This window comes from Gopherus flavomarginatus, chromosome 2 (assembly GCF_025201925.1).
Source record: "Gopherus flavomarginatus isolate rGopFla2 chromosome 2, rGopFla2.mat.asm, whole genome shotgun sequence".
In the NCBI taxonomy this organism is placed as follows: Eukaryota; Metazoa; Chordata; order Testudines; family Testudinidae; genus Gopherus; species Gopherus flavomarginatus.
The window spans coordinates 33,736,617-33,762,294 of NC_066618.1; the positions used below are offsets into that span (position 1 = coordinate 33,736,617).

General features: G+C 42.1%; 1 protein-coding gene across 8 annotated transcripts in view; it reads left to right on the forward strand.

Annotated features, from left to right (window-relative positions):
* MPP7 (MAGUK p55 scaffold protein 7) overlaps positions 1 to 25,678 on the forward strand; it is a 441,047-nt gene that overhangs the window by 199,934 nt on the left and 215,435 nt on the right. For 7 of the 8 annotated variants that reach the window (XM_050939089.1, XM_050939087.1, XM_050939088.1 and 4 more), the window contains one exon: positions 249 to 415. The exons of the other annotated variant lie outside the window; for it this stretch is intronic. In XM_050939089.1, coding sequence (XP_050795046.1) covers positions 379 to 415 — 37 coding nt within the window. In that variant the 5' untranslated portion in view covers positions 249 to 378. The remainder of the gene's footprint in view (positions 1 to 248; positions 416 to 25,678) is intronic. 8 annotated transcript variants of the gene reach the window in all.

A 25,678-nucleotide genomic window follows, 5' to 3' on the forward strand; every position in this document is an offset into this window, starting at 1 on the left:
TTCATCTTGGAAAATGTCTTAAAAGTCTTAATATAAAAACAATGTACTCTCTTGTTTTAATTGAGAGCATCAAATTAAATCTAAAGCTCCTTTAGCAATAATGATTTGACTTGGTCACTAGGACATTATTTCGAGGAGACTGCTAGCCATTCAGATCAAGTTTTAATTTTTTTTGATGTACTTAAGCTGCAATAATTTACGGTTTAACAGTGTTCTTTATTGTAAAATTATGTTTCTGTTCTTTCTAGGGGAATCTTGGAGATTGCATAAATCTTTGTTGAAAACTTGGCTGCAGGCAGCTGAACTGAAATTAACTGCTGCCTTCTGGCTGTGGAGCACTATTCTAACGTTCTTGTGTGATAGTCTGTAGACTAAATCATGCCAGCTTTATCAACTGGATCTGGAAGTGACACAGGTACGTAAGCCTAAAAGGACTATATGTTCCCCCCTTGTCTTAGTTGTGAAGTCTACAATCTTTATCTACAGAAAAGATAATTAATTACAGTAATCTGATTGAACACATTTTTAAGTTTAACCTCTTCTCCCCTTACTTAATGTAAATAAACTAAACATCACAGCTGAAAAATAAAATCCTTCAGATTATGTATTCATCTGAGCAATTTCTTTTCAGTCACTGTCTCCTCTTCGTGGCTTTATTTATTTTTTTTTTAAGAAAAAGGAATTAAATCATTTTACATGGCCCAATGTGTGAGACAGTCTAGACTGTCCTCTATTTGAGTTACAGATACGAGTGGAGATATTTCTGAACACAAACTATTTAGTTTTGATTTTTCTCTTAAAAAAAAAATTGTCAGTTTTTTTCTCCTCACTCCTGCTATCGCACATAAAGGTTCCGTTTCCATCACTGAGAGTATGTCTACACTACCCGTTGGATCGGCGGGCAGTGATCGATCCAGCAGAGATCGATTTGTCATGTCTAGTCTAGACGCGATAAATTGACCCCCGAGCCCTCTCCCGTCAACTCCTGTACTAAAGCGCCGCAAGAGGCACAAGCCAAGTCGATGGGGGAGCATCAGCAGTCGACTCACCGCAGTGAAGACACCACAGTAAGTCGATCTAAGTACGATAACTTCAGTACATTATTCATGTAGCTGAAGTTGCATTACTTAGATCGATCCCTCCCCCCAGTGTAGACCAGGGCTGAGTGTATGTGGTGGCAATACAGTAACTTCTTGCTTAATGTTGTAGTTATGTTCCTGAAAAATGCTACTTTAAGCAAAATGATGTTAAGCGAATCCAATTTCCCCATAAGAATAAATGTAAATGGGGGGGTTAGGTTCCAGGGAATTTTTTTTCACCAGACAAAAACCTATATATTATATAGATATACACACAGTATATGTTTTAAACAAATAATGTAATACTGTTCACAGCTATGATGATTGTGAAGCTTGGTTGAGGTGGTGAAGTTAGAGGATGGAAGAGGGAGAGATATTTCCCAGGGAGTGCCTAGCTGCTAAATGATGAATTAGCACTTGGCTGAGCCCTCAAGGGTTAACACGTTGTTGTTAATGTAACCCCTCTCACAAGGCAGCATGAACACGAGGGAGGAGAGACAGCATAGCAAACAGAGACAGACACACACCTTGTGTGTGGGAGAGAGAGAGATACACACTGCCCCTTTAAGGGTATGGCTACATTTGGAATTTCAAAGTGCTGCCCCGACAGCTCTGCGGGAGCGCTGCCGCGGCAGCGCTTTGAAGTGTGAGTGTAGTCAGAGCAGCAGCGCTGGGAGAGAGCTCTCCCAGCGCTGCATGTAAACCACATCCCTTACGGGTGTAGCGTGCAGCGCTGGGAGCAGGGCTCCCAGCGCTGCCGCCCTGATTACACTGACACTTTACAGCGCTGTATCTTTACAGCGCTGTATCTTGCAGCGCTCAGGGGGGTGTTTTTTCACACCCCTGAGCGCGAAAGTTGCAGCGCTGTGAAGTGTGAGTGTAGCCATGGCCTAAGTAAGCTGACCCACCTGTAAGTGCATTGTTTTTTTAAATGGATCAGGAAGTTGAGAGAGCAGCTGCTGCTCCAAGCTCTCTGTCTTTCTCCCTCTGGGTCCCCTCCCTGCTCTATATGGAGAAGGGGTAAGCGGGCTGCAGGGGGAGGGGGACACCCTGACATTAGCTCTCCCCTTATCCCCCTGCACAGCAAGCAGGAGTCTCTGGGAGCAGCTGCAAGGCAGAGGGCAGGAGCAGCACGTGGCAGTGGGGGGAGGGACAGCTGAACTGCCAGCAATTGGTAGCCTGATGGGTGGCTGCAGCAGAGGGAACTTATGGAAGCGGGGAGCTGATAGAGGGAGCTTATAGGAAGGCTGCCGGTCCACCCTGGTTACACGCCCCCACCAGCTAGCTGCAATGGGCTGCTCTTCCTGCAAGCAGTGGACAAAGCTGGCAGCTGCCAAATGACGTTAGATGGGAGCATTGCACAACTGTAAATGAGCATGTTCCCTAATTGATCAGCAACGTAACAACGAAACAATGTTAACAAGGACGACTTTGAGGAGTTACTGTACAGTTATAAAGATTTTTTTCCTACCGTTCCAAAGTTTTACCCTTTTCAACAATACTGAAGTATCTTGAATGTAGACAGAGGCTTAAGTTCCACCTTGCTGACCCTTTTAGCAAGGAAAAATCAGATGCCCAAATACAAAACGGGGAATAACTTAGCTAAGCACCAGTATCGCAGCAAAGGGTCCATGGGTTATACTGGATCCAAAATTGAATCTGAGTCAACAGTGTGTGCTGTTGAGAAAAAGCCAAATGTTGTTCTGGGATGTATTAACAAGAGTGTTGTATGTAAAACATGGGAAGTAGTTGTTCCACTCTCCTTAGCATTGATGAGGCCTCAGCTAGAGTAATGCGTCCAGTTTTGGGCACCACTCATTAAGAAAGATGTAAACAAATTGGAGAGAGTACAGAAGAGAGCAACAAAATAATATATTTACAGGAAATTACTTATGAGGAAAGGTTGTATGAATTGGGTATGTGTAGTCAGGAGAAGAGAACGCTGAGGGGGACATAAGTCTCTGAATATGCAAAAGGTAGTTGTGAAGTGTTTTTCATGTCCCCCCACAGTAGGACAAGAAGTAATTGATCTTGTTTGTGGCAAGAGAGATTAGGTTAGAGATTATAAAAAACACTGGAGCAGCTTACTTAGGGAGATGTGATTCCCTCTCATCAGAGGCTCTTAAGAACAGGTTAGACACACATCTGTCCAGGGTTGGTCTAGATATACTTAATTGTGCTTCAGTGGGCGGGGACAGACTAGATGACCTCTTGATGTTGCTTCCAGCCCTACATTTCTTTGATCCTATTTACTAATAATACTTAATATTGTATGTTCAAAGGTGTATCAATACCAGCTAATCTTCATAGCAGCCTTGTGCACTAAATAAGTATTTTTTTTATCCCCATTTTAGAGTAGGGGAAATGGAAGCAGCAAGATAAGCAAGGTAAAGTGAGTCATTTTGCCCAAAGAGACACAATAAGTCAGTGACAAAGCCAGACTTAGAACTTGGAATTCCTGCCTCTTAACCCTGTGCTCTTTTCTTTGAATACACAATTAGAAATGGGAGGATTGTGAAAAGGGGGGATTCCAAAATGCATGAGGAGTTGCATTTGGTTACAAGCCTAACTGGATTTTATGGAGCAGAGATAGTTCATTAGTTTTTTTACGACCAATCCAGATTTTCTCCACATAAAATTAAAATTAACCTTTTGCTTCTTTCCTTCCTCTGACTCCTACTTCTCTTGCTGGATTTCAGGATTTTTTCCCCTCTCTCTCCTAATATACCACATTCCACTACCGTGACAGTTGAGGCCAGCTAGTTTGCCCATGTTATCCTCTAGCTTTGAATTCTGGAGTACTAGTTGTGGAGTGTTTGCTGTGGAGGATCTTCTGCTTTGGTGCTTTCGCCTTTGCTGACTTTCAGAGGACCACTTAAGGTCATTTACTGATACTTGTCCAAATATTTTCTAATGTTCAGAGTATTTCATGCAGTGAACAGAGATGGGCAGTGGAGTGTTGGGTGACTGTTGGTATCTGATATAACCAGTGTGGCTTACTTTATTACTTAAATAAATGTATCCAGAGGTGGTGGTGAGGGGGACATAATGAATCTGTGAATAAATAAAATGGCTTGGAAAAAGGTATGAAAAATTTATTCCTCAATATTAAAATGTGAGGCTTTTTCTAAAGCACATGTATTGTAATATTTTATACATGTCAAGTTCAAAGCACCCATTTCATAATTATGATTAATGACAAAAACTTAGTTGTCCTCATAAACCCAAGAAACGTATTAATAAGAATGATTATGCCATCTGTGTCTTATTGCTGAAATAATATTTTGACCTTGGGCCAGATACAATTTGTTTAAAGGGTTTAAAGTGCACCTCTTTACTCAAGCAAAGGCTCAGGTTCTGGAGGAAGGGATTATTCTTCCACCTTTTCCCTGCAAGGAGGGTAGGTACTGTTTGCAGGATAGAAAGATGTTTTAGGTTTTTGGGGAGTTTCTATCCTGGTTTTAATATAACCTTTCCAGCCCCCGACCTGATACACACTGCTATCATTTTGCTTCTAGTACTCCAGCTCTTTGACTTAAATCAGAATGTAGAGTTCTGTTGTCTGTGCTAGTCCCTGGCGGGCAAACACTCTTTCTCCACCCCACTACGTAAAAATGAATTGTATGTTGTGAGATGTTATGAAATCTCAGCTGCTCCAAACTGTGAGAATTTGATCCCAAATTAGTGTGCTGTTTAATGGGGTCAAATAGCAACTGGGCCCAAATTTGCCTTTAAGGTAGAGAAGGTGATTTCATACAAGCAATTAACCAGCTAAAACATCTAATAACGAAAACAAACTTCTTCACTCCCCCGTGTCTTGCACTAGCCCTTGCTTAGGGCACGTTTACATTGGCAGAGTTACAGTGCTGGAAGTTACAGGGGTGAAGGGAGAGCACACTGAAGGGAAACTGCTGTTGTGTGTTCACACTTGCAGTAGTATTTGGGGTCATGCACTCTGGGCAGCTATTCCACAGAGCACCTTTTTCTCTTCTGCCGCTAAGACTTGTGGGGAGGCTGAGAGGGTCGTGGGGCATCCTGGGTCCTGTCCCAGTGACCCATGATGCATTACTTCGTATCCCAGCAATCTCTGTGCTTCCGTCCGCATTTGGTGCCGTCTTTCAATGATTTATGTACTGCGTGCCCTGCCTCTTAGCGCTGCAGGAATAGATCCCGAACTGTTCACCAGTATGCTGCTCGCTCTGACCAACATGTCGCGAGTGGCAGTGGAGTTATTCCTTAAACTACAAAGGCAAGAGGAGTGCAACATTGATCTTGCCACGCGTAGTAGCTACGACACGAGATTGCTTGTGGCATTCATGGAGGAGCTGTCCACAGTGGAACGCTGCTTTTGGGCTCGGGAAACAAGCACTGAGTGGTGGGATCACATTATGATGCATGTCTGGGATGACGAGGAGTGGCTGCAAACTTTCGCGTGAGGAAAGCCACATTCATGGGACTGGGTGATAAGCTCGCCCCAGCCCAGTGGCACAAGGACGTGAGAATGAGCGCTGCCCTGACGTTGGAGAAGAGTGTGGCAATTGCACTGTGGAAGCTGGCTACTCCAGACTGCTACCAATCGATAGCTAATCAGTTCAGCGTGGAAAAGTCTACTGTTGGACTCATGTTGACGGAAGTGTGCAGGACCATTAATTGCATCCTGCTCCAAAAGACCATGACTCTGGGCAACGTGCATGACATTGTAGATTGCTTTGCACAAATGGGCTTTCCTAGCTGCGGGGGACGATAGATGGCATACATATTCCAATTCTGGCACCAGACCACCTAGCCACCAAATACATTAATCTTAAGGGGTATTTCTCAATAGTTCTCCAGGTGCTTGTGGATCACCGTGGGCATTTCACAGACATTAGCGCAGGCTGGTCTGGAAAGGTGCGTGACGCACACATCTTTCAGAACACTGGCCTGTTCAGGAAGCTGCAAGCAGAGACTTTCCTTCCCGGACCAGAAGATCACCACAAGGGAAATTGAAATGCCCATTGTGATCCTGGGAGACCTCGCCTCCACTAATGCCATGGCTTAAGAAGCCATACATGGGGCAACTTGACAGCAGCAAGGAGCTGTTCAACAACAGGCTGAGCAAGTGCAGCATGACTGAGTGTGCTTTGGCCGTTTAAAAGCCCTCTGGCGCTGCCTCTCTGGGAAGTTGGACCTGGCCGATGAATATATTCCTATAAATTATAGCTGTGTGCTGTACAGTCCATAATATTTGTGAAGGGAAGGGTGAAAGCTTCACTCAGGGCTGGACCTCAGAGGCTTAGCGCCTGGAGGCTGAGTTTGAACTGCCAGAGATCAGGGCTATTAGAATGGAACGGTGTGGGGCCATAAGGATCAGGGATGCCTTGAGGCAGCAATCTGAAGCTGAAAGCCACTAATATTTGTTGCTATTCTCGGAAGTGCAGTGCTTGTAATGCTAGGAGGTGATTGGTGCACATGATGCAATACGTGGGTTTAACATAATTTTATGTTGCTTTGCAGGGCTCTTTTTGCTTTCAGTTAATAGAATAAAGATTGCTTTCAAATCAACACAGTTCTTATATTAAAAGACAACTGGAGGAGAGAGTCAAACAAAGAAAACCATCAGCAGTGAGGTGGAAGGGGGAGGGAAAGGTCCCAGGAGGAGGAAGGGTCACAGGACAGCTAAAGATTTGTGTATGTCCAGGGATCGTATTCAGTCTTCTCCTTTGGAGTACAGTGTAGTGGATACTGTACTGCAGCGGGTACTGTACTTCAGCAGGGCCAAACTGCAGAGGGATGGGTGTTGAGTGCAAGGGGTAGTGGGAGTCTGCAGTGCTGGACTGTGACAGGGGAGGAGTGGAATGCCGTGGGTATAGACTGGAGCCAGAAGGTTGATAAGAGTATGTTGGCGGTGTTTGACAAAGAGTTTTGCCGCAGCAGCTGCAGGGGAGAGCAAGTGCGGAGCTGCTTGCTTTGAAGAGCTAGTATCGCCTGGAGTATGGCTGCTTGGTGCTCCATAACCTTTAAGAGCCGCTCCGTGGCTTCATTCTGGCTTGCCACGTTCTCTTTTTGATTCCTTTTCTCGCTGTCCTGACACTCCTTCAGTTCCTGTTTCTTGGCGGTGGAGTGCATCATAACATCAAGCAGAAAGTCCTCCTTAGTTCTTCTTGGCCGCTTTCTAATTCCACACAGCCATTTAGCCACCAATAACAAAGGAGGAGGCTGTGCTCCTGAGGTCATCTCTGTGAAGTTTAAACGCAACATTTTACAAAAGCAGTATTGTTTGCAACACAGACAACGCTGATTCACTGTTTTAAAACACAGCCAGTACTCTCACACCTGTCACTAACTGGCCAATCCCAGGCAAGCACACATGAGCCACAGGACCCCCAAAATAGTGAGTAGCTGCAGGGGCAGGGCAAATCACTCTTCCCAAACCCTGCTGTACACTGGGCACGTGGCTCTTGGGGAGAGCCAGCACTATAGGGTGGGGCCTGATAATCATTCCTGTCCCCACACTTTCCACAGGGTGTGAGCATTATGGAAGATATCTCGCTGCTGAGGGTGAGTGAGAAATCAAGGGAGGGTCTTCTCCAAGCCTGCGCCTTCTTCCCTAGCCCCCATCTGGCTTCCCGGTGTGCAGCAATGGTGTCTCCCCGAGATAAGACAGTTCTCCATCCTGTAGGGTATGTAGAAGAGGTGATGGCCAGAAGTCTAAGTACACTGGTGTGAAACTGGGAGAAAGGAAGGTGAAGAAAAGCAATAAAGGCCTGTGGTGAGAAGAGCTGTTTGCTCCCTAGTGCAGTGGCTCTCAGCCTTTCCAGATTATTGTACCCTTTCAGGAGTCTGGTTTGTCTTGTGTACCTCCAAGTTCCACCTCACTTAAAAACTACTTGCTGACAAAATCAGGCAAAAATACAGAAGTGTCACAGCACACTATTACTGAAAAATTGCTGACTTCCTTATTTTACTATATAATTATAAAGTAAATCAACTGGAATATAAATATTGTACATATATTTCAGTGTATAGTATATAGAGCAATATAAATAAGTCATTGTCTGTATGAAATTTTAGTTTGTACTGACTTCAGTAATACTTTTTCAATAATACTATTTACTAGGCAAATATCTAGATGAACTGATGTACCTCCTTGAAGACCTCTGTGTACCCCTAGGAACTACACATACCCATAGTTCAGAACCATTGCTCTGGTGGACTGTCAGGTTACAGTGCAGTGAAGTCTTGCTACCCTTGGTCAGAGCTGCTGAGAGCTGCCGCTAAAATTTCTTATCACAATGAAGTGGTAAAGCCTGTATTTGCTAACATGAAGCTGTTAATTGTGCTTTATGTTTATTATGAAATACCCAGTGGACTACTGCCAACATTTTCAGGTGTGAAAGTTGCATAGGGGTGCCTCAGCAAATGTAATATGCAACTACCTCTAGTTACACCATAGTTCAGGTTACAATACCACTTTCCTAAATTTCTAGACCACTGGAAGTAAAATGAGTCTGAAAATTGATGCCAGTTGAGACAAAACTCTCCTTGGCTTCAATGGGGCTAGGCTGTCATCCTTGATTCTGGAATGATCTCTGTCTCCAGCAGCCAGAGGTATTAAATGATATGTAGGCTTGCTTTAATATGAAAGATGTAGGAAGCTAAGATATACCTGGCTAGCAGTAATTGTTATAAGATTTAATCCTTCAAAATAACCTTAGTGTGATGTAAAAACTTCACCTGAACCTTAGTTACTTGATTATCAACATCTTCATGGTGGTTAGTAATTGCATATCACTCTGAACAAATTTTCAAAACTTCTGTAAGTGAGTTAATCCTTTAAAAAACATCTGTGATTTATTCAGTCAGCAATGTGGAATTAAATGTGCGTATGTTATATTTACCAGTGGTAAGTGTCTTAAAACTATTCAATTATGTAGATACAATCTTACCTTTAACTTGTTACATTTGATAACTGGAACAGTTTTTACTTAATCTTTTTGAAAGAAGCAGCAAGGAAACTTTAGTTGTGAAATAGCTTTAACCAATAGCAGGGAGAGTTGTTTTTTGACCAAAAGACTCAAGAAATAGCTGTTTTTGTTAGACAGAAAGCTATAATCACATGAACAGTTTGACAGTTTCTGATCATGCCAGCTGTCCGTTGACTGGAGCAGACTATTATGTTGTAGTGTAAAATGTAAGAGTGCCAGAACCTAGATTAGCTACAGAGTATTGTATACATCAGCTGTCAGAGGAAAGGTGCTGTGGCTTTTCAGTCCAGCTTCAGGTCAAGGACTGGCTGTTTACTGTTAGTCCTAAAACTGTTAATCTAAATGACATTTAGTACTAATAGTCACTGAAAACCTGTCATGCTAATTTTCAGTTGCTTGACGTGAAACAGCTGCAAATATTCAAATATTCTTTTGCTCTCTTGTGATAGAAAACCTGTGTAAAGGAATTTAATGTACTCTATGGATTTCAGTGCTAGGAATATGTGAAATGTTTGCCACTCATTCAAATCACTGTAATATTTTGCCTAAACATATCCTTGAGACATTATGTCTAATGGACTATTTTGAAATATGGGTATATTTTCTTACTGATTTGAGCACATAACTTTTGCTTGTGCTAAGTGTTTTACTCATTCAGTGAGACATTCTTTCCTTCAGTATACTACGTGATATGTCCAGCTTCACAGTATATTTTTAATGCCTGAAATACAACTTACATGAACATCTTCCTGATTGATGCGTGAAATCCTACTGATCACAGGGCCTTTTGATACACTGGGGAACATAGTATGAAAACTGAGGTTCATGGTAATCAAATTAAGTTTTCCATTAACTCTGGGCTCAGTTCAGTAATAAATAGCCTTGACCCCTGCTCTTGGAAGGCTTCATTCAGTCCTTAAAGGGAAACTGTTGTTCCTTTTTTTCCAACTGTAAAATGCCACATTAGGTATTCCATACCACTCTTCTATAGTGCCAGTCCCTCACTCCCTCTTCCAAATGCTGTGAATTTAGAGTTAGTGCATTAAGCATGCTCAGTGAGTCTCTTTCCCAAACAACCTAATGCTGGAATGAATTTTTTTTACTATATGCCAGATACCTCTTTGGTGTTGATGAGGACTTAGATGCAAATATTTAGTGAATGACTCATCACAGTAGATGTCTATACAAGTGGCCAGTCAATTCGTTAAGAGCATTCTGGATGCCACAGTATGCAAACTTCCTTTGCCAGCTTGGGGTGGGGGTAAAGGCACTGGCATTTTTGAAAAGGTAAACATAGGATCTTTGCATGAGCATTTCCACTGTGTTAGTTTGTGCTCACTACGTCACATTAAGTCAGTACAATCATTATTTTGTTGCTATTGCAGCGTTGCATAGTATTTTAAAGTGGTAGTCCAAGTAGACTTGATTAATTTTCAGAATATGATGCCTGCTGATATTATGTCTAGCAACTATGTTTAGATCATAGTTTATTTTAAACCACATTGGTGATCAGCTCAGTATAGGCATAGGGTCTCTGCAGCGTTCTGACTTGGGCAACTGTACGGTAGCAAATGATGTCAACATCACAAGCAACAAAAGCACAAATTCTGTTATTTCATTTTGGGTAACTAAAATGTCTGATCCTTTGTAGAACTGTAAAAATATTCTTTAAATGTGAAAAAGTAAGCTTGTTATCAATGGCAGCAAACAGTGCTGATTATTTTACCTTTGACAAAGTGGAAAATTTAAAGGTTGATGTGTGTCCCAGTTTATTAATACAATAAAATTTTACAGTGTTGTCCTGGGCTTAGATATGTTCTTTAGGGTTTATTACCCCTTAGTTACAGTAAAAAGCTTGGTTTTAAGTGTGGCATTATTATACAACATACTAATTCAGAAAACTAATTAACAAATGAAAGTAAATGCTCATCCATTTGTCTCAGCTTTTTTGAAGTTTTTTTCTTACACTACTAACAAAGTTAAATATTTTCTTGTAATATGTAAGAGTGATGGAACGCAGAGACCATATTTTTTTATCATTTACCACTGGTTTATAGCTTCCACAGGCTTGTCCTAATAATGAAGCTATGAAGGATATGACAAGAATGGTGATATTAAATTTCTCTAGACTAACAGTAAATTTTTCCATTCTGATGTCAAGAATGTTGAGCATCTGGAATCTGCAATATGAGTGGTTCACTATGGGAACACTTTCCTCAATTACTTAGCCATTTATTCTTCTCCTAGGAACTAGTGGTCTTCTATAGAATATAATACTATATAGGAAACAATTTTGTAGAATTGGAAAAGAGTTTTGTGTCCTGTTTCTGATTTAAAAGCTTTCCGTTATTTTTGAGATTTAAATTATATTAGATCTGCAATTTAATTTGTATTTAATTTAAATTTTTTAAATAATAAACTTTGCCATTATGACCCATTGTTCTCCTGATTCAATAAGGCAAAATTATATTAATTAGGTTTAGAAAAAACAGAATGCACACACCGGAGACAGGTACAGATGTGAGTCCATAAAAAAAGTATGCAGAATTTTCTCTGCTAGCAGTTTAACGAAGGACTACATCAGTGGTTCTCAACCAGGAGTACTCAGAGGTCTTCCATGGGGTACATCAACTCATCTAGATATTTGTTTAGTTTTACAACAGACTACATAAAAAGCACTAGTGAAGTCAGTACAAACAAAAATTTCATACATACAATGAGTTGTTTATACTACGCTATATACTGTACACCAAAATGTAAGTACAATATTTATATCCCAATTGATTTATTTTATAACTATACGGTAAAAATGAGAACGTAAACAATTTTTTAGTAAGAGTGTGCTGTGACAGTTTTGTATTTTTATGTCTGATTTTGTAAGCAAGTAGTTTCTAAATGTAGTGAAACTTGGCAGTATGTAAGACAAATCAGACTCCTGAAAGAGGTACAGTAGTCTGGAAAGATTGAGAACCACTGGACTACACAGAATTTAAAAATACATCTTAGATTTTCCCTTGAAATGATTTACTTTGTCACAGTTGACAGATAGCTGTGGTCCCTACTCTGCCAACATTTCCCTTTCTTTCACAATTAGTTCAAAGATTGCAGGGATAGGTCCTTTAAACATGTGCCAGGTTGATTTAAATCTTGGTTTTAGGTAATGTAAGTTTTATACTGCCATAGGCAAAATTATTGTATGCAGTGTAGTTGTAGCCATGTTGGTCCCGGGATATTAGGAAAACAAGGTGGGTGAGATAATACCTTTTATTGGACCAGCTTCTGTGAGTGAGAGAGACAAGGTTTAACGCTTACACAGAGCTCTTCTTTAGGTCCTGAGACTTTTCTCTCTCACCCGCAGAAGTTGGTCTAATGAAAGATATTATGTCAACCACAATGTCTAATAGGCAAAATAATGCAATCATTTAGTTTTATTCCCCTGTACGTTCAGCTGAATTGAACTTCATATCAGTGTCTCTGCAGAATCCAAAGTACTGATGAAATTCATCATTACCTTTAAAGTCCTTAGTTCTTGAATTAATAAAAGCCTAATGAAAATATAATGTAAATATTTTTCTACCAGAACTGTATAAAACTGTCTACAATACTTTTTCTCCTCATTCAGTCTTTCTAGGGTACAGGGTATTGTTCAGTTTATGTATAATATTAGGTCGTCTTATTAACCAGATGTGACAAAAATCAATGATGCGCATACTAGTACGTAGAATTAGGAGCCCATCATTATTGAAGTTGACACCTATTGTTGCCATTGGATTGCCGCTATTTCATTTAGTTATTTAACTTTACATTTCTTTAACTTTGAAGACAGTTCTTTTCCCCCAAGCTTTTGAGATGGGAGTGCTGGGCTAAGGGGAGGAATGGGGGTATTGTGATTTGAGATCAGTGGCTAGAGGGAAGTCTTTTCCTTCGCAGATTTGCAAAGTTTTCTTTTTTCTGAGGCCATGTCTACATCTAAAATTTTGCAGCGCTGGTTGTTACAGCTGTATTAGTACAGCTGTATAGGGCCAGCGCTGCAGAGTGGCCACACTTACAGCAACCAGCGCTGCAAGTGGTGTTAGATGTGGCCACACTGCAGCGCTGTTGGGCGGCTTCAAGGGGTTTTGGGGAAGGCGAGAGCAAACCGGGTAAGGAGACCAGCTTCGCCGCGGTTTGCTCTCGCGTTCCGCGAACCACCCTGCAAACCGCAGGGAAGGAGACCTGCTTGTTCGGGGAACGCGAGAGCAAACCGCGGCGAAGCTGGTCTCCTTCCCCGGTTTGCTCTCGCGTTCCGCGAACCACCCTGCAAACCGCAGGGAAGGAGACCTGCTTGCTCGGGGGTTCGGCGAACGCGAGAGCAAACCGGGGAAGGAGACCAGCTTCGCCGCGGTTTGCTCTCGCGTTCCCCGAACAAGCAGGTCTCCTTCCCTGCGGTTTGCAGGGTGGTTCGCGGAACGCGAGAGCAAACCGCGGCGAAGCTGGTCTCCTTCCCCGGTTTGCTCTCGCCTTCCCGGAACCACCCAGCAAACCTCAGGGAAGGAGACCTGCTTGCTCGGGGTTCGGGGAACGCGAGAGCAAGCCGGGGAAGGAGACCAGCTTCGCCGCGGTTTGCTCTCGCGTTCCGCGAACCACCCTGCAAACCGCAGGGAAGGAGACCTGCTTGTTCGGGGAACGCGAGAGCAAACCGCGGCGAAGCTGGTCTCCTTCCCCGGTTTGCTCTCGCCTTCCCGGAACCACCCAGCAAACCTCAGGGAAGGAGACCTGCTTGCTCGGGGTTCGGGGAACGCGAGAGCAAGCCGGGGAAGGAGACCAGCTTGATTACCAGAGGCTTCCTCAGGTATGCTGGGATACCTGCTTATTCCACGGAGGTCAAGAAAAGCGCTGGTAAGTGACTATACTTGATTACCAGCGCTGGATCACCAGCGCTGGATCCTCTACACCCGAGACAAAACGGGAGTACGGCCAGCGCTGCAAACAGGGAGTTGCAGCGCTGGTGGTGCCCTGCAGATGTGTACACCTCCTAAGTTGCAGCGCTGTAACTCCCTCACCAGCGCTGCAACTTTCTGATGTAGACAAGCCCTGAGTGTGTGTAAATTGGCTGGTATTTTTAAAATGTCAGTCACCTTGAGCCTTTCAGGAGGTGGTTTGTTTTCTAGAAATCTGTATGAATCTATGTGTTATATGTAATCTGTGTATTGCATTATATCTTGAAATGTGAAAGTATTTTGATTCTGGGAAATTGCTACTGGTACTTTTTTTCCTTATTCCAAAACAGAAGCTGGCTCAGCCTATAAATTTCTGTTTGTTCTTCTTCCTTTTCCTAGCTAACTAAATTTTCTTTAACTTGATGGGCACCTGACCAGAACAATTGAAAGGTAGAAAAAGAAACCATTCTCTGCAGAGCTATTTACAGCATTGCCAACTGCAAATGCTTAAAAATCATTACTCAAGCCCTCCAAAACCTTTTTTTAAAAAAGGATTTTTAATTTTTTTTTTAAGGATCTGGCTTTTGAACATTTAGGGTATGCTCAGGTCATGTTTTCCAGTTTTCTCCACAACCATGAGGTTAGAAACTTTAATTCAAAAAGTAAGCTGAAATTCTCATGTTCACATCTTTCTGGGAGTTGGGGCTTAAAGAGAAACATCACATTTATTGAGACTGACCCTAAAATTGTGAGACTGGGCAGCACTGTACTTAGGATACAAATGCTTAGAATTTAGTTAGTGTGGTATGGTTCCTCCTTTTGTATGCAGAAAGTGTCCTGTGGAGAGTTATGACTCCAAAAGCCATTGCTTTGTTGTAGAAAATTGTGCTCATGGAAGTAAAGAAAGTGAAGGGCAAGAGTGTACACCTGACCTTATCTATGGACAGGTCTACACTAGAAGTGCTACATTGGTGCAACTGCAGCGCATCTGTTGAAGATGCTCTCTGCTGCCAGGAGAGTGCTCTCCCATTGGCATAATTACTCCACCTCTGCGACAGGTAGAAGCTGGGTTGATGAGAAAGAGTTTCCTGATGATATAGTGCCGGTGTGGACAGCGCTTAGGTCACTGTAACTTGCGTTGCCCAGAGGGGTGTCTTTTTCATAGCTCTGAGCGACGTACATTAGATCAACGTAAGCAGTAATGTAGACTGCTACTGAAATTCCTCAATAGCAGGCACAGAGATGCAGATTCACCTTAAGTGAAGTATCTACATGGACAGGCATCTTGAAGAACCGTAGTTACTGCACAGTATGTGAGTAACTTTCTCTTACTTTGCTTCTAGAATGTTGATATCGTATGGAGTACAGTACTATTTTAATGGCCAGAATGTTGAAGGGTTAATTAAAAAAAAAAATTCAAACTTGTAGATGGCTCAGAGGATTGGCAATGAGATATAAGACCTATATAGTTGATGGTAAGTTTTTCATTGACTTCAACAGACTTTGGATCAAGCCTATAAAGCGTTACACATCTAGGACACCAATTCACATTGGACCCATAGGTTTGTTGTGACCTGAAGCCATTACTATCTAATGGCAGTTTGGTGACCCAAGTGAAATGATTTGGCAGTCTCTTATCCTTTCACATCTGGCAACTATAGGCACTGTTTTTGGCAGTGTTAGCTCAGGATTTGAATATCCATGGTAAACTTAAGTATTCTTATCCCAGAGGAAGTCTCTGTAGAACTTGGTAGAGGGGCATTGCCTTGCCAATGTGGGGAAGTTTGTGCAGCTGCTGCCTATTGCTGCACTATGCATTCTCTTGATCAGCAGAGTAAACCTAGCACATTCACTAATAATATCAAGTGGAAGGCACACACCTTTCACCTTTTTTTCGCTATGTAGTAAAAACAAATAGCATATGATATGTAATGAAAACAACAGCTCCATATACACCCATAATTTCTCCCTTGGGAGGCAGGAGTAGAAAGAAGTGCATATGGCAAATGCTAACTGTATTGTTTAATGCACTTCTGGAAATTGTTCAGATACCGTGGCTTTTGGAGTAGTTTGAGAACCTAGGCATCTTTTTCTAGCCCACAGTTCAGTTTGAAGCGAGGAAGCGACGGAATCAGGTGACCTGGACTTTGAAAGTTCAGCTTTGGAGATAACAGCGTTTAAAAAAAACTTTTTTTGTTTGTTGGCATGGAAGTAGAGTTGAGAACCAGATATTAAAATAGGAATCTTGTTCAACCAGCACCACAGCTGATCACTTAATTTCTAATATTGAAATCTTTTTATTAGGGCTGTCAAGCGATTAAAAAAATTAATTGCAATTAATGATTAAAAAAATCAATTATTTGTGCGATGTTAAACAATAATAGAATACCATTTATTTAAATATTTTTGGCTGTTTTCTACATTTTCAAGTATATTGATTTCAACTATAACACAGAATACAAAGTGTACAGTGCTCACTTTATATTTATTTTTTTATTACAAATATTTGCACCGTAAAAAACCAAAAGAAATGGTATTTTTCAGTTCACCTCATACAGCTATTGTAGTGCAATCTCTTTATCATGAAAGTTGAACTTACAAATTAGAATTAAAATAAAACAATGTAAAACTTTCATGCCTACAAGTCCACCCAGTCCTACTTCAGCCAATTGCTCAGACAAACAAGTTTGCTTACAATTTACAGCAAATAATGCTGCCAGCTTCTTGTTTACAATGTCACCTGAAAGTGAGAACAGGCATTCATATAGCACTCTTATAGCTGGCGTAGCAAGAAATTTACATGCCAGATGCACTAAAGATTCATATGTCCCTTCGTGCTTCAACCACCATTCCAGAGGACATGCGTCCATGCTGATGACGAGTTCTACTCAATAACAATCCAAAGCAGTGCAGACTGACGTGTTCATTTTCATCATCTGAGTTAGATGCCACCAGCAGAAGGTTGATTTTCTTTTTTGGTGGTTCGGGTTCTGTAGTTTCCGCACTGGAGTGTTGGTCTTTTAAGACTTCTGAAAGCATGCTCCGCACCTCATTCCTCTGAGATTTTGGATGGCACTTCAGTTTCTTAAACCTTGGGTCAAGTGCCATAGCTATTTTTAAAAATCTCACATTGGCACCTTCTCTGCATTTTGTCAACAGGGCCGTCCAGAGGATTCAGTGGACCTGGGGTCTTCGGCGGTGCGGGGCCCCTGCCGCCGAATTGCTGCCGAAGACCCAGCACTTCGGCAGTGGGTCCTGGGACGGAAGGACCCCCTGCCACGAATTGCCACCGAAGACCTGGAGCAGAAGAAGCTCCGGGGGGCCCGGGCCTCGCTAGAGTTTTCCGGGGCCCCTGCAGCGAGTGCAGGACCCCACTCCAGAGGCCCCGAAAACTCTAGTGGGGGCCCATGTGGGGCCCGGGGCCTGAGGCAAATTGCTCCACTTACCCCCTTCCGGGCAGCCCTGTTGTCAAATCTGCTGTGAAAGTGTTCTTAAAATGAACATGTGCTGGGTCATCATCCAAGACTGCTATAATATGAAATGTATGGCAGAATGCAGGTGAAACAGAACAAGAGACATACAATTCTCCCCAAAGGAGTTCAGTCACAAATTTAATTAACGCATTATTTTTTTAATGAGTGTCATCAGCATGGAAGCATGTTCTCTGGAATGGTGACCAAAGCACGAAGAGGCATATGAATGTTTAGCATATCTGGCATGTAACCTTGCAACACTAGCTACAAAATTGCCATGTGAATGCCTGTTCTCACTTTCAGATGACATTGTAAATAAGAAGCAGAGAGCAGTATCTCCCATAAATGTAAACAAACTTGTTTGTCTTAGCGATTGGCTGAACAAGATATAGGACTGAGTGGACTAGTAGGCTCTAAAGTTTTAAATTGTTTTGTTTTTGGGTGCAGTAATGTAACAAAAAAACCCTACATCTGTAAGTTACACTTTCACAATAGAGATTGCGCTACGGTACTTGTATGATGTGAATTGAAAAATGCTGTTTCTTTTGTTTACCATTTTTACAGTGCAAATATTTGTAATAAAATGAGCACTGTACACCTAGTATTCTATGTTGTAATAGAAATCAATATATTTGAAAATGTAGAAAAAATATCCAAAAATATTTAATGAATTTCAATTAGTATTCTATTTATAGTGCGATTAATCGTGTTTTATTTTTTTTGAATCGCCATTACTTTTTTTGAGTTAATCGTGTGAGTTAACTGCAATTAATCGACAGCCCTACTTTTTATATAAAAGCTTGGGGCTGCCCTAATGTAAGCAATCAAATTATATGATTGTGCTTTGTTTGGTCTGTGTTTTCTGCCTGTTTTGCACCTAGATGTGGTACTTCGTCTGTAAATAAAATACAGTGTTCATGCTGTTTGTATTATAGCAAGTAGCATACATGCTTATCTCTTCCTGAATGACCAGCCTTTTGAGACTATTAGACAATCCTCTAGTATTTTACCAAAAGTTGAGAAAGGGAAGGGTTTCAAAAGCTATTTGATTATCTCCACCCCCAACCTTTGCAATCTAGTATCAATGGGACAAAAATGTGTTTGTAATAAATTGTTTTAGAATTGTCAGATGTGACAGCCTCTTTAAATATTAGAAACAAATTGTTCTGTATATGTCACAACTTTTTTCCAATAATGGTCTACTAAGGATGTTAAGCTGCAGATACTGAATATGTATGGCATCCAAACTGATGCAATTCAGAAATTCTAGCTAGAGCTGTAATGGTCAATCATGAAAAGATATATTTCTTTGTATAAAATAATGTGTTGAAAAGGCCAAATACCTAAATCATGGCCCTAGTGTAGCAACAAGAAACTTTTAAAAACAGCCCCTTCCTAATTTGCCAATTCTGAACAATGCAGTTACGTGAACTTTTGATTTTTTTTAGTAGTCACTTGCCATCTATACAGTTTGTCAATTGTTGTATTCTTTAAGTCGTAACTTAATTTTAAACCGCATTGCAATAAAAATAGTATATTAACATACCAACAAAGTGTGTTTAAAGAATGGTGTAATGTGTTATTTATAGACAAATTCTGAGTTAAGCTTGAAATGACTTAATCTTAATTTACATATCCGTAGCACTATATGCACCCCCCCCCCCCACACACACACACACTGATCTTTAAATGTGACCTGAAAGGGATTTTTAAAACTCTATTTGTGTCCATTCTGTTCCTTTGTATTTTCCTGTATGCCCCCTCCCTGCTTTCTCCCCCACTTTGTAGCGTCTGCCTGTTATACTGTCTGGAGTGGCTCATGACCGTGAGTGCCAACCTCAGGGCAGACTGTCAAAAAGCCTTTTCTTAGGGCCATGATAATACCGTCTTTATTCTTGAAGATGTTATACCTCTACATTCCTCCTTCAGCAAGAGGTCCTGTATTTCCTTACCAGCTTTTTGCAAGTCCATGATGTCCAGCTTTGGCCCATGGTCTTGGAATCTTTAGCCTGCACCCTGTAGGCCTTTTCATCCGACCTTGTCCACAGGTATTTGTCTCCCATTAAGTAACCTTGTTTTGCAAGCTCGTCAACTCAGTTAGTAAGCTTTGAGATCTCTGCCTGATCTTTTTTGTGTACCTTTACTTTGCAGAGATATGTATTACCTTCCCTGGATGTGGCAAGATTCTAGGCATGTAAGAGATATTTCGCATAGCCTTCCCATCTGAGGGCATCATGGATTGTTGGATCCACACTGGCATCCATTCTGTCAATGCTCTTAGTACCCAGTCTGACTCTGGACACACAAAAAGGTTACTCTTTGGATCTGCGGCATTCAAGACAGCCAACATTTCAATGTCTTTTGCTACATGGGCCGAGTAAGGTAAAACGGTACCTTGTACGATGGTCTGTGAACTAATCTGAAGGGCAGCATATGCGGCATGTGGCTTGCCATCTTTGTAGAAACAACTTCCATCTACTACCCAGACATCGAAATTTTTTCTCTTTGGCTTCTTGGTATGCAGTGCCCATCCTGAAGGGTGATTTGACTTGTTTGATGGTGTCCAGGGGCAGTGGGCATTCATGCTCCTCCCCTTGTATTAGAAGAGCATAAGATGCAACAGATAGTTGAGATGTTTTATTAACCTTCACATTCCGGTTGACCAGGCTAAGGGTCCACCCTGCTAAGCTTGGGTTGGAGACCCTCCCTTCGTTAATGCGTCCTCAAAAAACATATTTGATGGGAGTATATATTATCTTGAGGAGTACTGGGGACATACCGATCATGTATTCCCAATGGCCAAGGGCCCATGTGAGGGCTAACACCTCCTTTTCACATGCAAAATATTGTTGTTCCACATTGCTCAGTACCTTTGAGCCATATATGACAGGCTTTGGACCATTACCAGTATCCTGAAGTAGGACAGCACCTAGGCATTTATCTGTTGTGGCCAACTGCAGCTGATATGGAACGTCTGGTGTAGGGTATACAAGTGCAGGAGCCTTCATGAGGGCTTGCTTTAATTTGACAAAAGCATCCTTCTGCTTCTCTTTTCACGTCCACTCTTGTCCTTTTTTTAACAGCTGATATAAAGGAGGTGCTATCTCTGTATACCCTTCCATGAATTCCCATGAGAATTGTGTTAATCCTAAGAAGGAACATGAAGCAGATATATCTTGGAGTGCTGGAAGCTTGCTTTTAAGTTCAGTCTTGTGAGTGTCTGGTTTTCTTCCATCCTCTCCCAGCTCAATGCCCAGATATGTTACTATCTGGCGCACTAGCTGAGCCTTAGCTGGTTACAAATCCTGTATTCTTGATTTTTTTCCAGTACCATGTCGAGCACTTTCAAGTTTTCCTCCTTAGTGAGGGTTGCAACAAGTCTGCGTAGCTGAATACCTCGTCCCTCTCACCCATAGAGTCCCACATTTTAGATACGTATTGATAGCAAATGGAGGGCGCATTATGGAATCCTTGGGGGACACAGCAAAATGTGTATTGCCGGTTCTTGAGAGTGAACGCAAATTTATGCCCAGCCGACCTGTGCAGCAGGATCAAGAAGGCATTTGATAATTCAAGTACTGAGAACCACCTGGCTCCTGATGTTATCATGGCCATAACCTTGTTAAATTTCACCACTACCGGGGTCAGACGGGGTGTGACCTTATTCAATTCCCGGTAGTCTATGGTGAGTTGCCAAGTTCTTTGATCAGCCTTTAAGACTGGCCATATAGGTGAGTTACAGATGCTTTCTGTCCCTGGATGATTTCCATCAAACCTTCTGCGGCTTCCAGATAATGATACTGACACTATGGCTTGGGGTCTGAACCATCCACGATTATTTCAGCATTAATCCTCCTGCACCACAGCTTATTGTTGGCAAATCCTTTAGGTGTTTGGTAGCCACTGCCTTTACTTCAGGCTCCCAATCTGGGATAGCTAGTTTTTCTGGCACTTTAAGGGCTGCTACACAATGAGATGTAGGTGTAGTCAGATATCCACTACCTTCTAGATCCCGTATCAACCATCTATTTGGTAGAGCCACAATTAACTTCATTTAGGATAACACATCCATTCCCACGATGCTGTTGCCATCCAATTGCTGGACTCCAAATGTTGCCTTGATAGTAAATCGGTAAATGTTGCAGTCAGTTGGGTTTAGAAATAGGACGTCACTCTCCTTTCTGTTGAAGCCTCCAAGGATTTTTCCTTCCTTTATAGGTAGCTTACTTGCTGTAGGTTCAGCATGTAAGCAAATGGTTGAGATTGAGATGGTGGCATGAGTATCTATGAGCATCTGTTGTTTAAAGTGCCCAAAGTCTCCCCTCAGTACTGCAGATGTTGTTGGTCTTCCTCATTGATTGTTCTCAGTTGATGCCACCATCAGGGAAGGAGGGGGAGCTTGGCTCCATCATAATAAATTGGGTGCATTTTCTGATTGCTGCGCCTTACCACTGACCGATGCTCCTTCACCATCTTCATGTCTAGCAAGCCTTTTTAATAGCTCCTCAGTAGGTAGACTATTGATTGCATCCTTGGCGTCATACGTTAGCAGCCTTTTCCAGATCGTATTTCTGAACATCTTTTGTTCAGCAGCAACTTCCTGAAGATTCACTCCTTTCTCCATTCGCCGTTGATGAAAGGTATTTGGCTTATTCATCATCTTCTGGTAGCCATTGTGATTGAAGTTACTATTGCTGCAGAGCTTTCTCTCTTTGCTGAATTGCTTGTCTTTGTTTTCAGTCACTTCTGCCACCTTCTTTCTCGGCCACTGTGCTGGGAAAGCTTCTCGTTGTATGTCATATGCTTCTCTGAGCTTCTCTTCAGGGTATCTCAGTGAGATAGCATTATGGTCTGTCACTCCCGTAGTCATCTTGTGGGCAACAATCCTTGTAGTAACATCTCCCTGAACTCAGGATTGTCACACGAAGTGGCCCCAGCAGGTTGTACAGCAGCTTCTTTTCGTTAAGATATTTTTCAGGTCGCTCTGACATCCCGTGATGCTCTGAATAAAGTTTTTCAAATAAATTACAACGTGGAAAATAAAATTTAACAATTCCCTCATACATTTGCATGACACTATCCACATCTGCCACTTGACTGTTTCCTGGCAGAGCCCCGTACTCATCGCCCTGCATGCACTCCCTAAGAAGTGCTGCAATATCCTCTCTGCTAATTCTGGGCAAGGAGCTAACCTTAGGTAGCCAGTCAAGAGCGGTTCAAGGGGCCCAAAACCTTGCCAAGGTTTTGTTCTGGGGTATAGGATTTTATTTCATGTCTTGTTTCTCGTGGTCTAGACAAGCCATAATTAACTACAGTAGTTGTAATTGAAGTCATCGGGAACCCTTTCCCTTCCTTGCTCCCTTCATTTTTTTTTTCCTGTTAATAAGGGTGTTGAAGGCTGGTGCAGTGTTGTTGCTACTTCTTCCTCAGAGTCTTCCGACTCAGAGTCAGTATCCCTCTCACATCCCTTACTGGATCAAGATGCATGGCTGATAGAAGCCCTTGAGTCTGCTTTAATTTTTCTTGCAGTGTTTCCAGCTTGTGATTACGCACAGCATGGTTAGCCTGCTGACTTTAATTAGTTTGCAGTTCTTGTACAAGCTCCCTAATGGCTGTTTGAGATTCTTCATTATTGGTGGTAAGTACAGAGCACTCCATCTCCTTTTTAGACAGGAGGGTGCTCATTTATTGCAGTTGCATCTCTGCCTTACTGAGTTGGATGACATGACTAAGGTTCTGTGTAGTGAACTTCTCAAGTTTATTTCCCATCTTTTCTAACTCTAAATTCTTGTTGTCTACCTGGATTAAGCTGGGAAATTTTCTGATCTTGTTCCCTGCAGTGTTCTTTGCCAACCATAGCTAACCCGTATATCAGTGCTCTCTTTCTTAATTCTACTAAGAATTCCTCCCATTTTTGAAATAGAGTGGAATATGCTTCTACCCTTTAAACAACCCTGGTGCCCACGGGTTTTTAAACTTCCCAAATCTGCACAATAATTGAATTAATTTTTATTTTTCTCCGGCTCCCAGCCATCTGCTCCATACATCTTGCAACTTATGCCTGAAGTCTAACCTACCACAGACTCTTCACAAAACTAGTGGCACACAGACCACTCACCACTGACTATACAGAGTCAGTATGCAGGATCAATCAATTGAACCGGCATGTGCTGTGAAGCCTTTTCATACTCCCACAGGGCTGCCGAGCTACACAGTCAGCTTCTTTCTCTCAAGCAGGGTCCACCAGCTATCAGAGCCGATGCCCAGCCGCCTGCGAGTCAGGCCCACCATACAAGTTGGCACCTAATCGGGCTTACTGCTTGCCGGATAACCTCCGGGATGAACTCAGGATCCACTAGTCCACACACAAACAGTCTCCTGGTTCATCAGTCCGGCCATGCCAACAGTGCCGAGCCGTTTGTTCTGGCCTGCCCTGGGCACACTGGTCTATACTCAGTTAGAACAAAGCCACACAGGGCTAGCAGGGCTGAGCTGCTTCTTCAAGCCTGGTTAGAACTTACACGTCCTCAACCGGGTACCTCATAGCAAGCACCGACAGTACACCAACTGCCTTCACATGTATTTTTTCTGAGCCACTGGTCAGATTCCTCTTCTGGAATCACACCAGTGAAGGGTTGGTGACCCACAGGCCACCACAATGTCCAAGGAGTCAGTGCAGCTGCTGACTGACGCAGCATCCTGCAGTCAGCTACCAACCTACACGGTCAGTGGACTGCTATTAACACACCAAGCAGATCATAAGGTAAGGGAAAATAAAACAAATCAATGCAAAATATCTACACCGAATCACCACGAGAGCCAGCCTGTGGTTAAATCACCAGATGGGAGTCCTGCCGCTGTCACCAGAAATATGTTAACCCGGAAAGGGTATTCAACAGGTAGCTACTGAATTTAGCCACCAGCCCTCACCCTACAGACTCGTACTACGTCTCGTATCTGTCACCAGAGGTGATATTCACAGGATATAGCAAAGAGGATATAGAATACAAACAAAGTCAAATTTATTAAACAGGACTCCCAACTAAATAACAATTCACATAAAAAAATACTCAGTTGTTAATTCAACAAATTGGTCTTAAGCCAGGGACCCCAAAAAAACATTAGGTAGGTATACAACTAGTTAAGGTAAGTCAGTACATCACCAGATCATAGGCTATTATGGACAGGGAACATACACATCGATCCAAGGGAACAGTAGGATCACCAACATCATCAGGAACCGGAGAGACATGACCACACGATACAAGAATTCAGGAGCGGACGCACTCAGGATCGGAAACAGGAATGACAGGCAAATCTCTTCTTCTGTTGACACACAGGCTAGGACACCCTAAACACTGGATTGCCACCAACCTGGACAGCCCCTGGCACTGGGTGAACAGACCTTTTATGCCCTCTTGTTACTGGGCAGATTACCTAGGTCACATGATATCTTTCCTGGCCTAACTGAAAAGGGCGCCAACTGGCCTAACAAGAAGGAATACTAAAATGTGGATGAATCACAATATAAACAAAATGCCGATTTGAAAAATTCTCTCTATTTTGGGGTGAGTGAATTTTTAATTAACCCATCTTTTCTCCATCTTTCAAAACTGTTGCTTAGTCATTGAAATTAAATGTGTGTAAAACTGTCTAAGAATTTCTCCACGTTTCAGCCTCTTGGTTCCTGTGATGTCATCAGTTCACTAGTTCTTTTGCCCTGTGGTGTTTTCCAAGATAGACAGGACCTGAATCTTTAATATAAAATCCAGAAGGGAAACTCCTTATAAAAAGAAATAAAAAAAGCTTCATGATTTCCTTGTGTCATTGTCACCATGCCTCAGTGGGTCACAGCTGAGGATGCCAAATTCAGGATGAATTGTGAGAAATAGGGCAGACTCATCCCAAGCTGGTGGTTATTTTATTATTAAGTATACCAAGCCAGAACCAAAAGTAAACTTCTGTCTCACCACACTGGTTAACAAGAAGTCCAAACTCCAGTCTTCTTAGGCATCCCAGTCCTTGTTTCACCACCCAGACACTAAACTTAATGATGAATGGTTACTGAAAACTAATTTCATCAAAGTGTTCATCTGATCTCAAAAGATCAGCAACATAACCAGGTCAGTATATAACTCAGATCTTACCCAATAAACACATTGTTGTCAGTTCTTTAGTATCTAATATCTAAAGGTTTATTTATAAGAGAAAAGAATGAGAGAGTTAAAATGGTTAAGGAA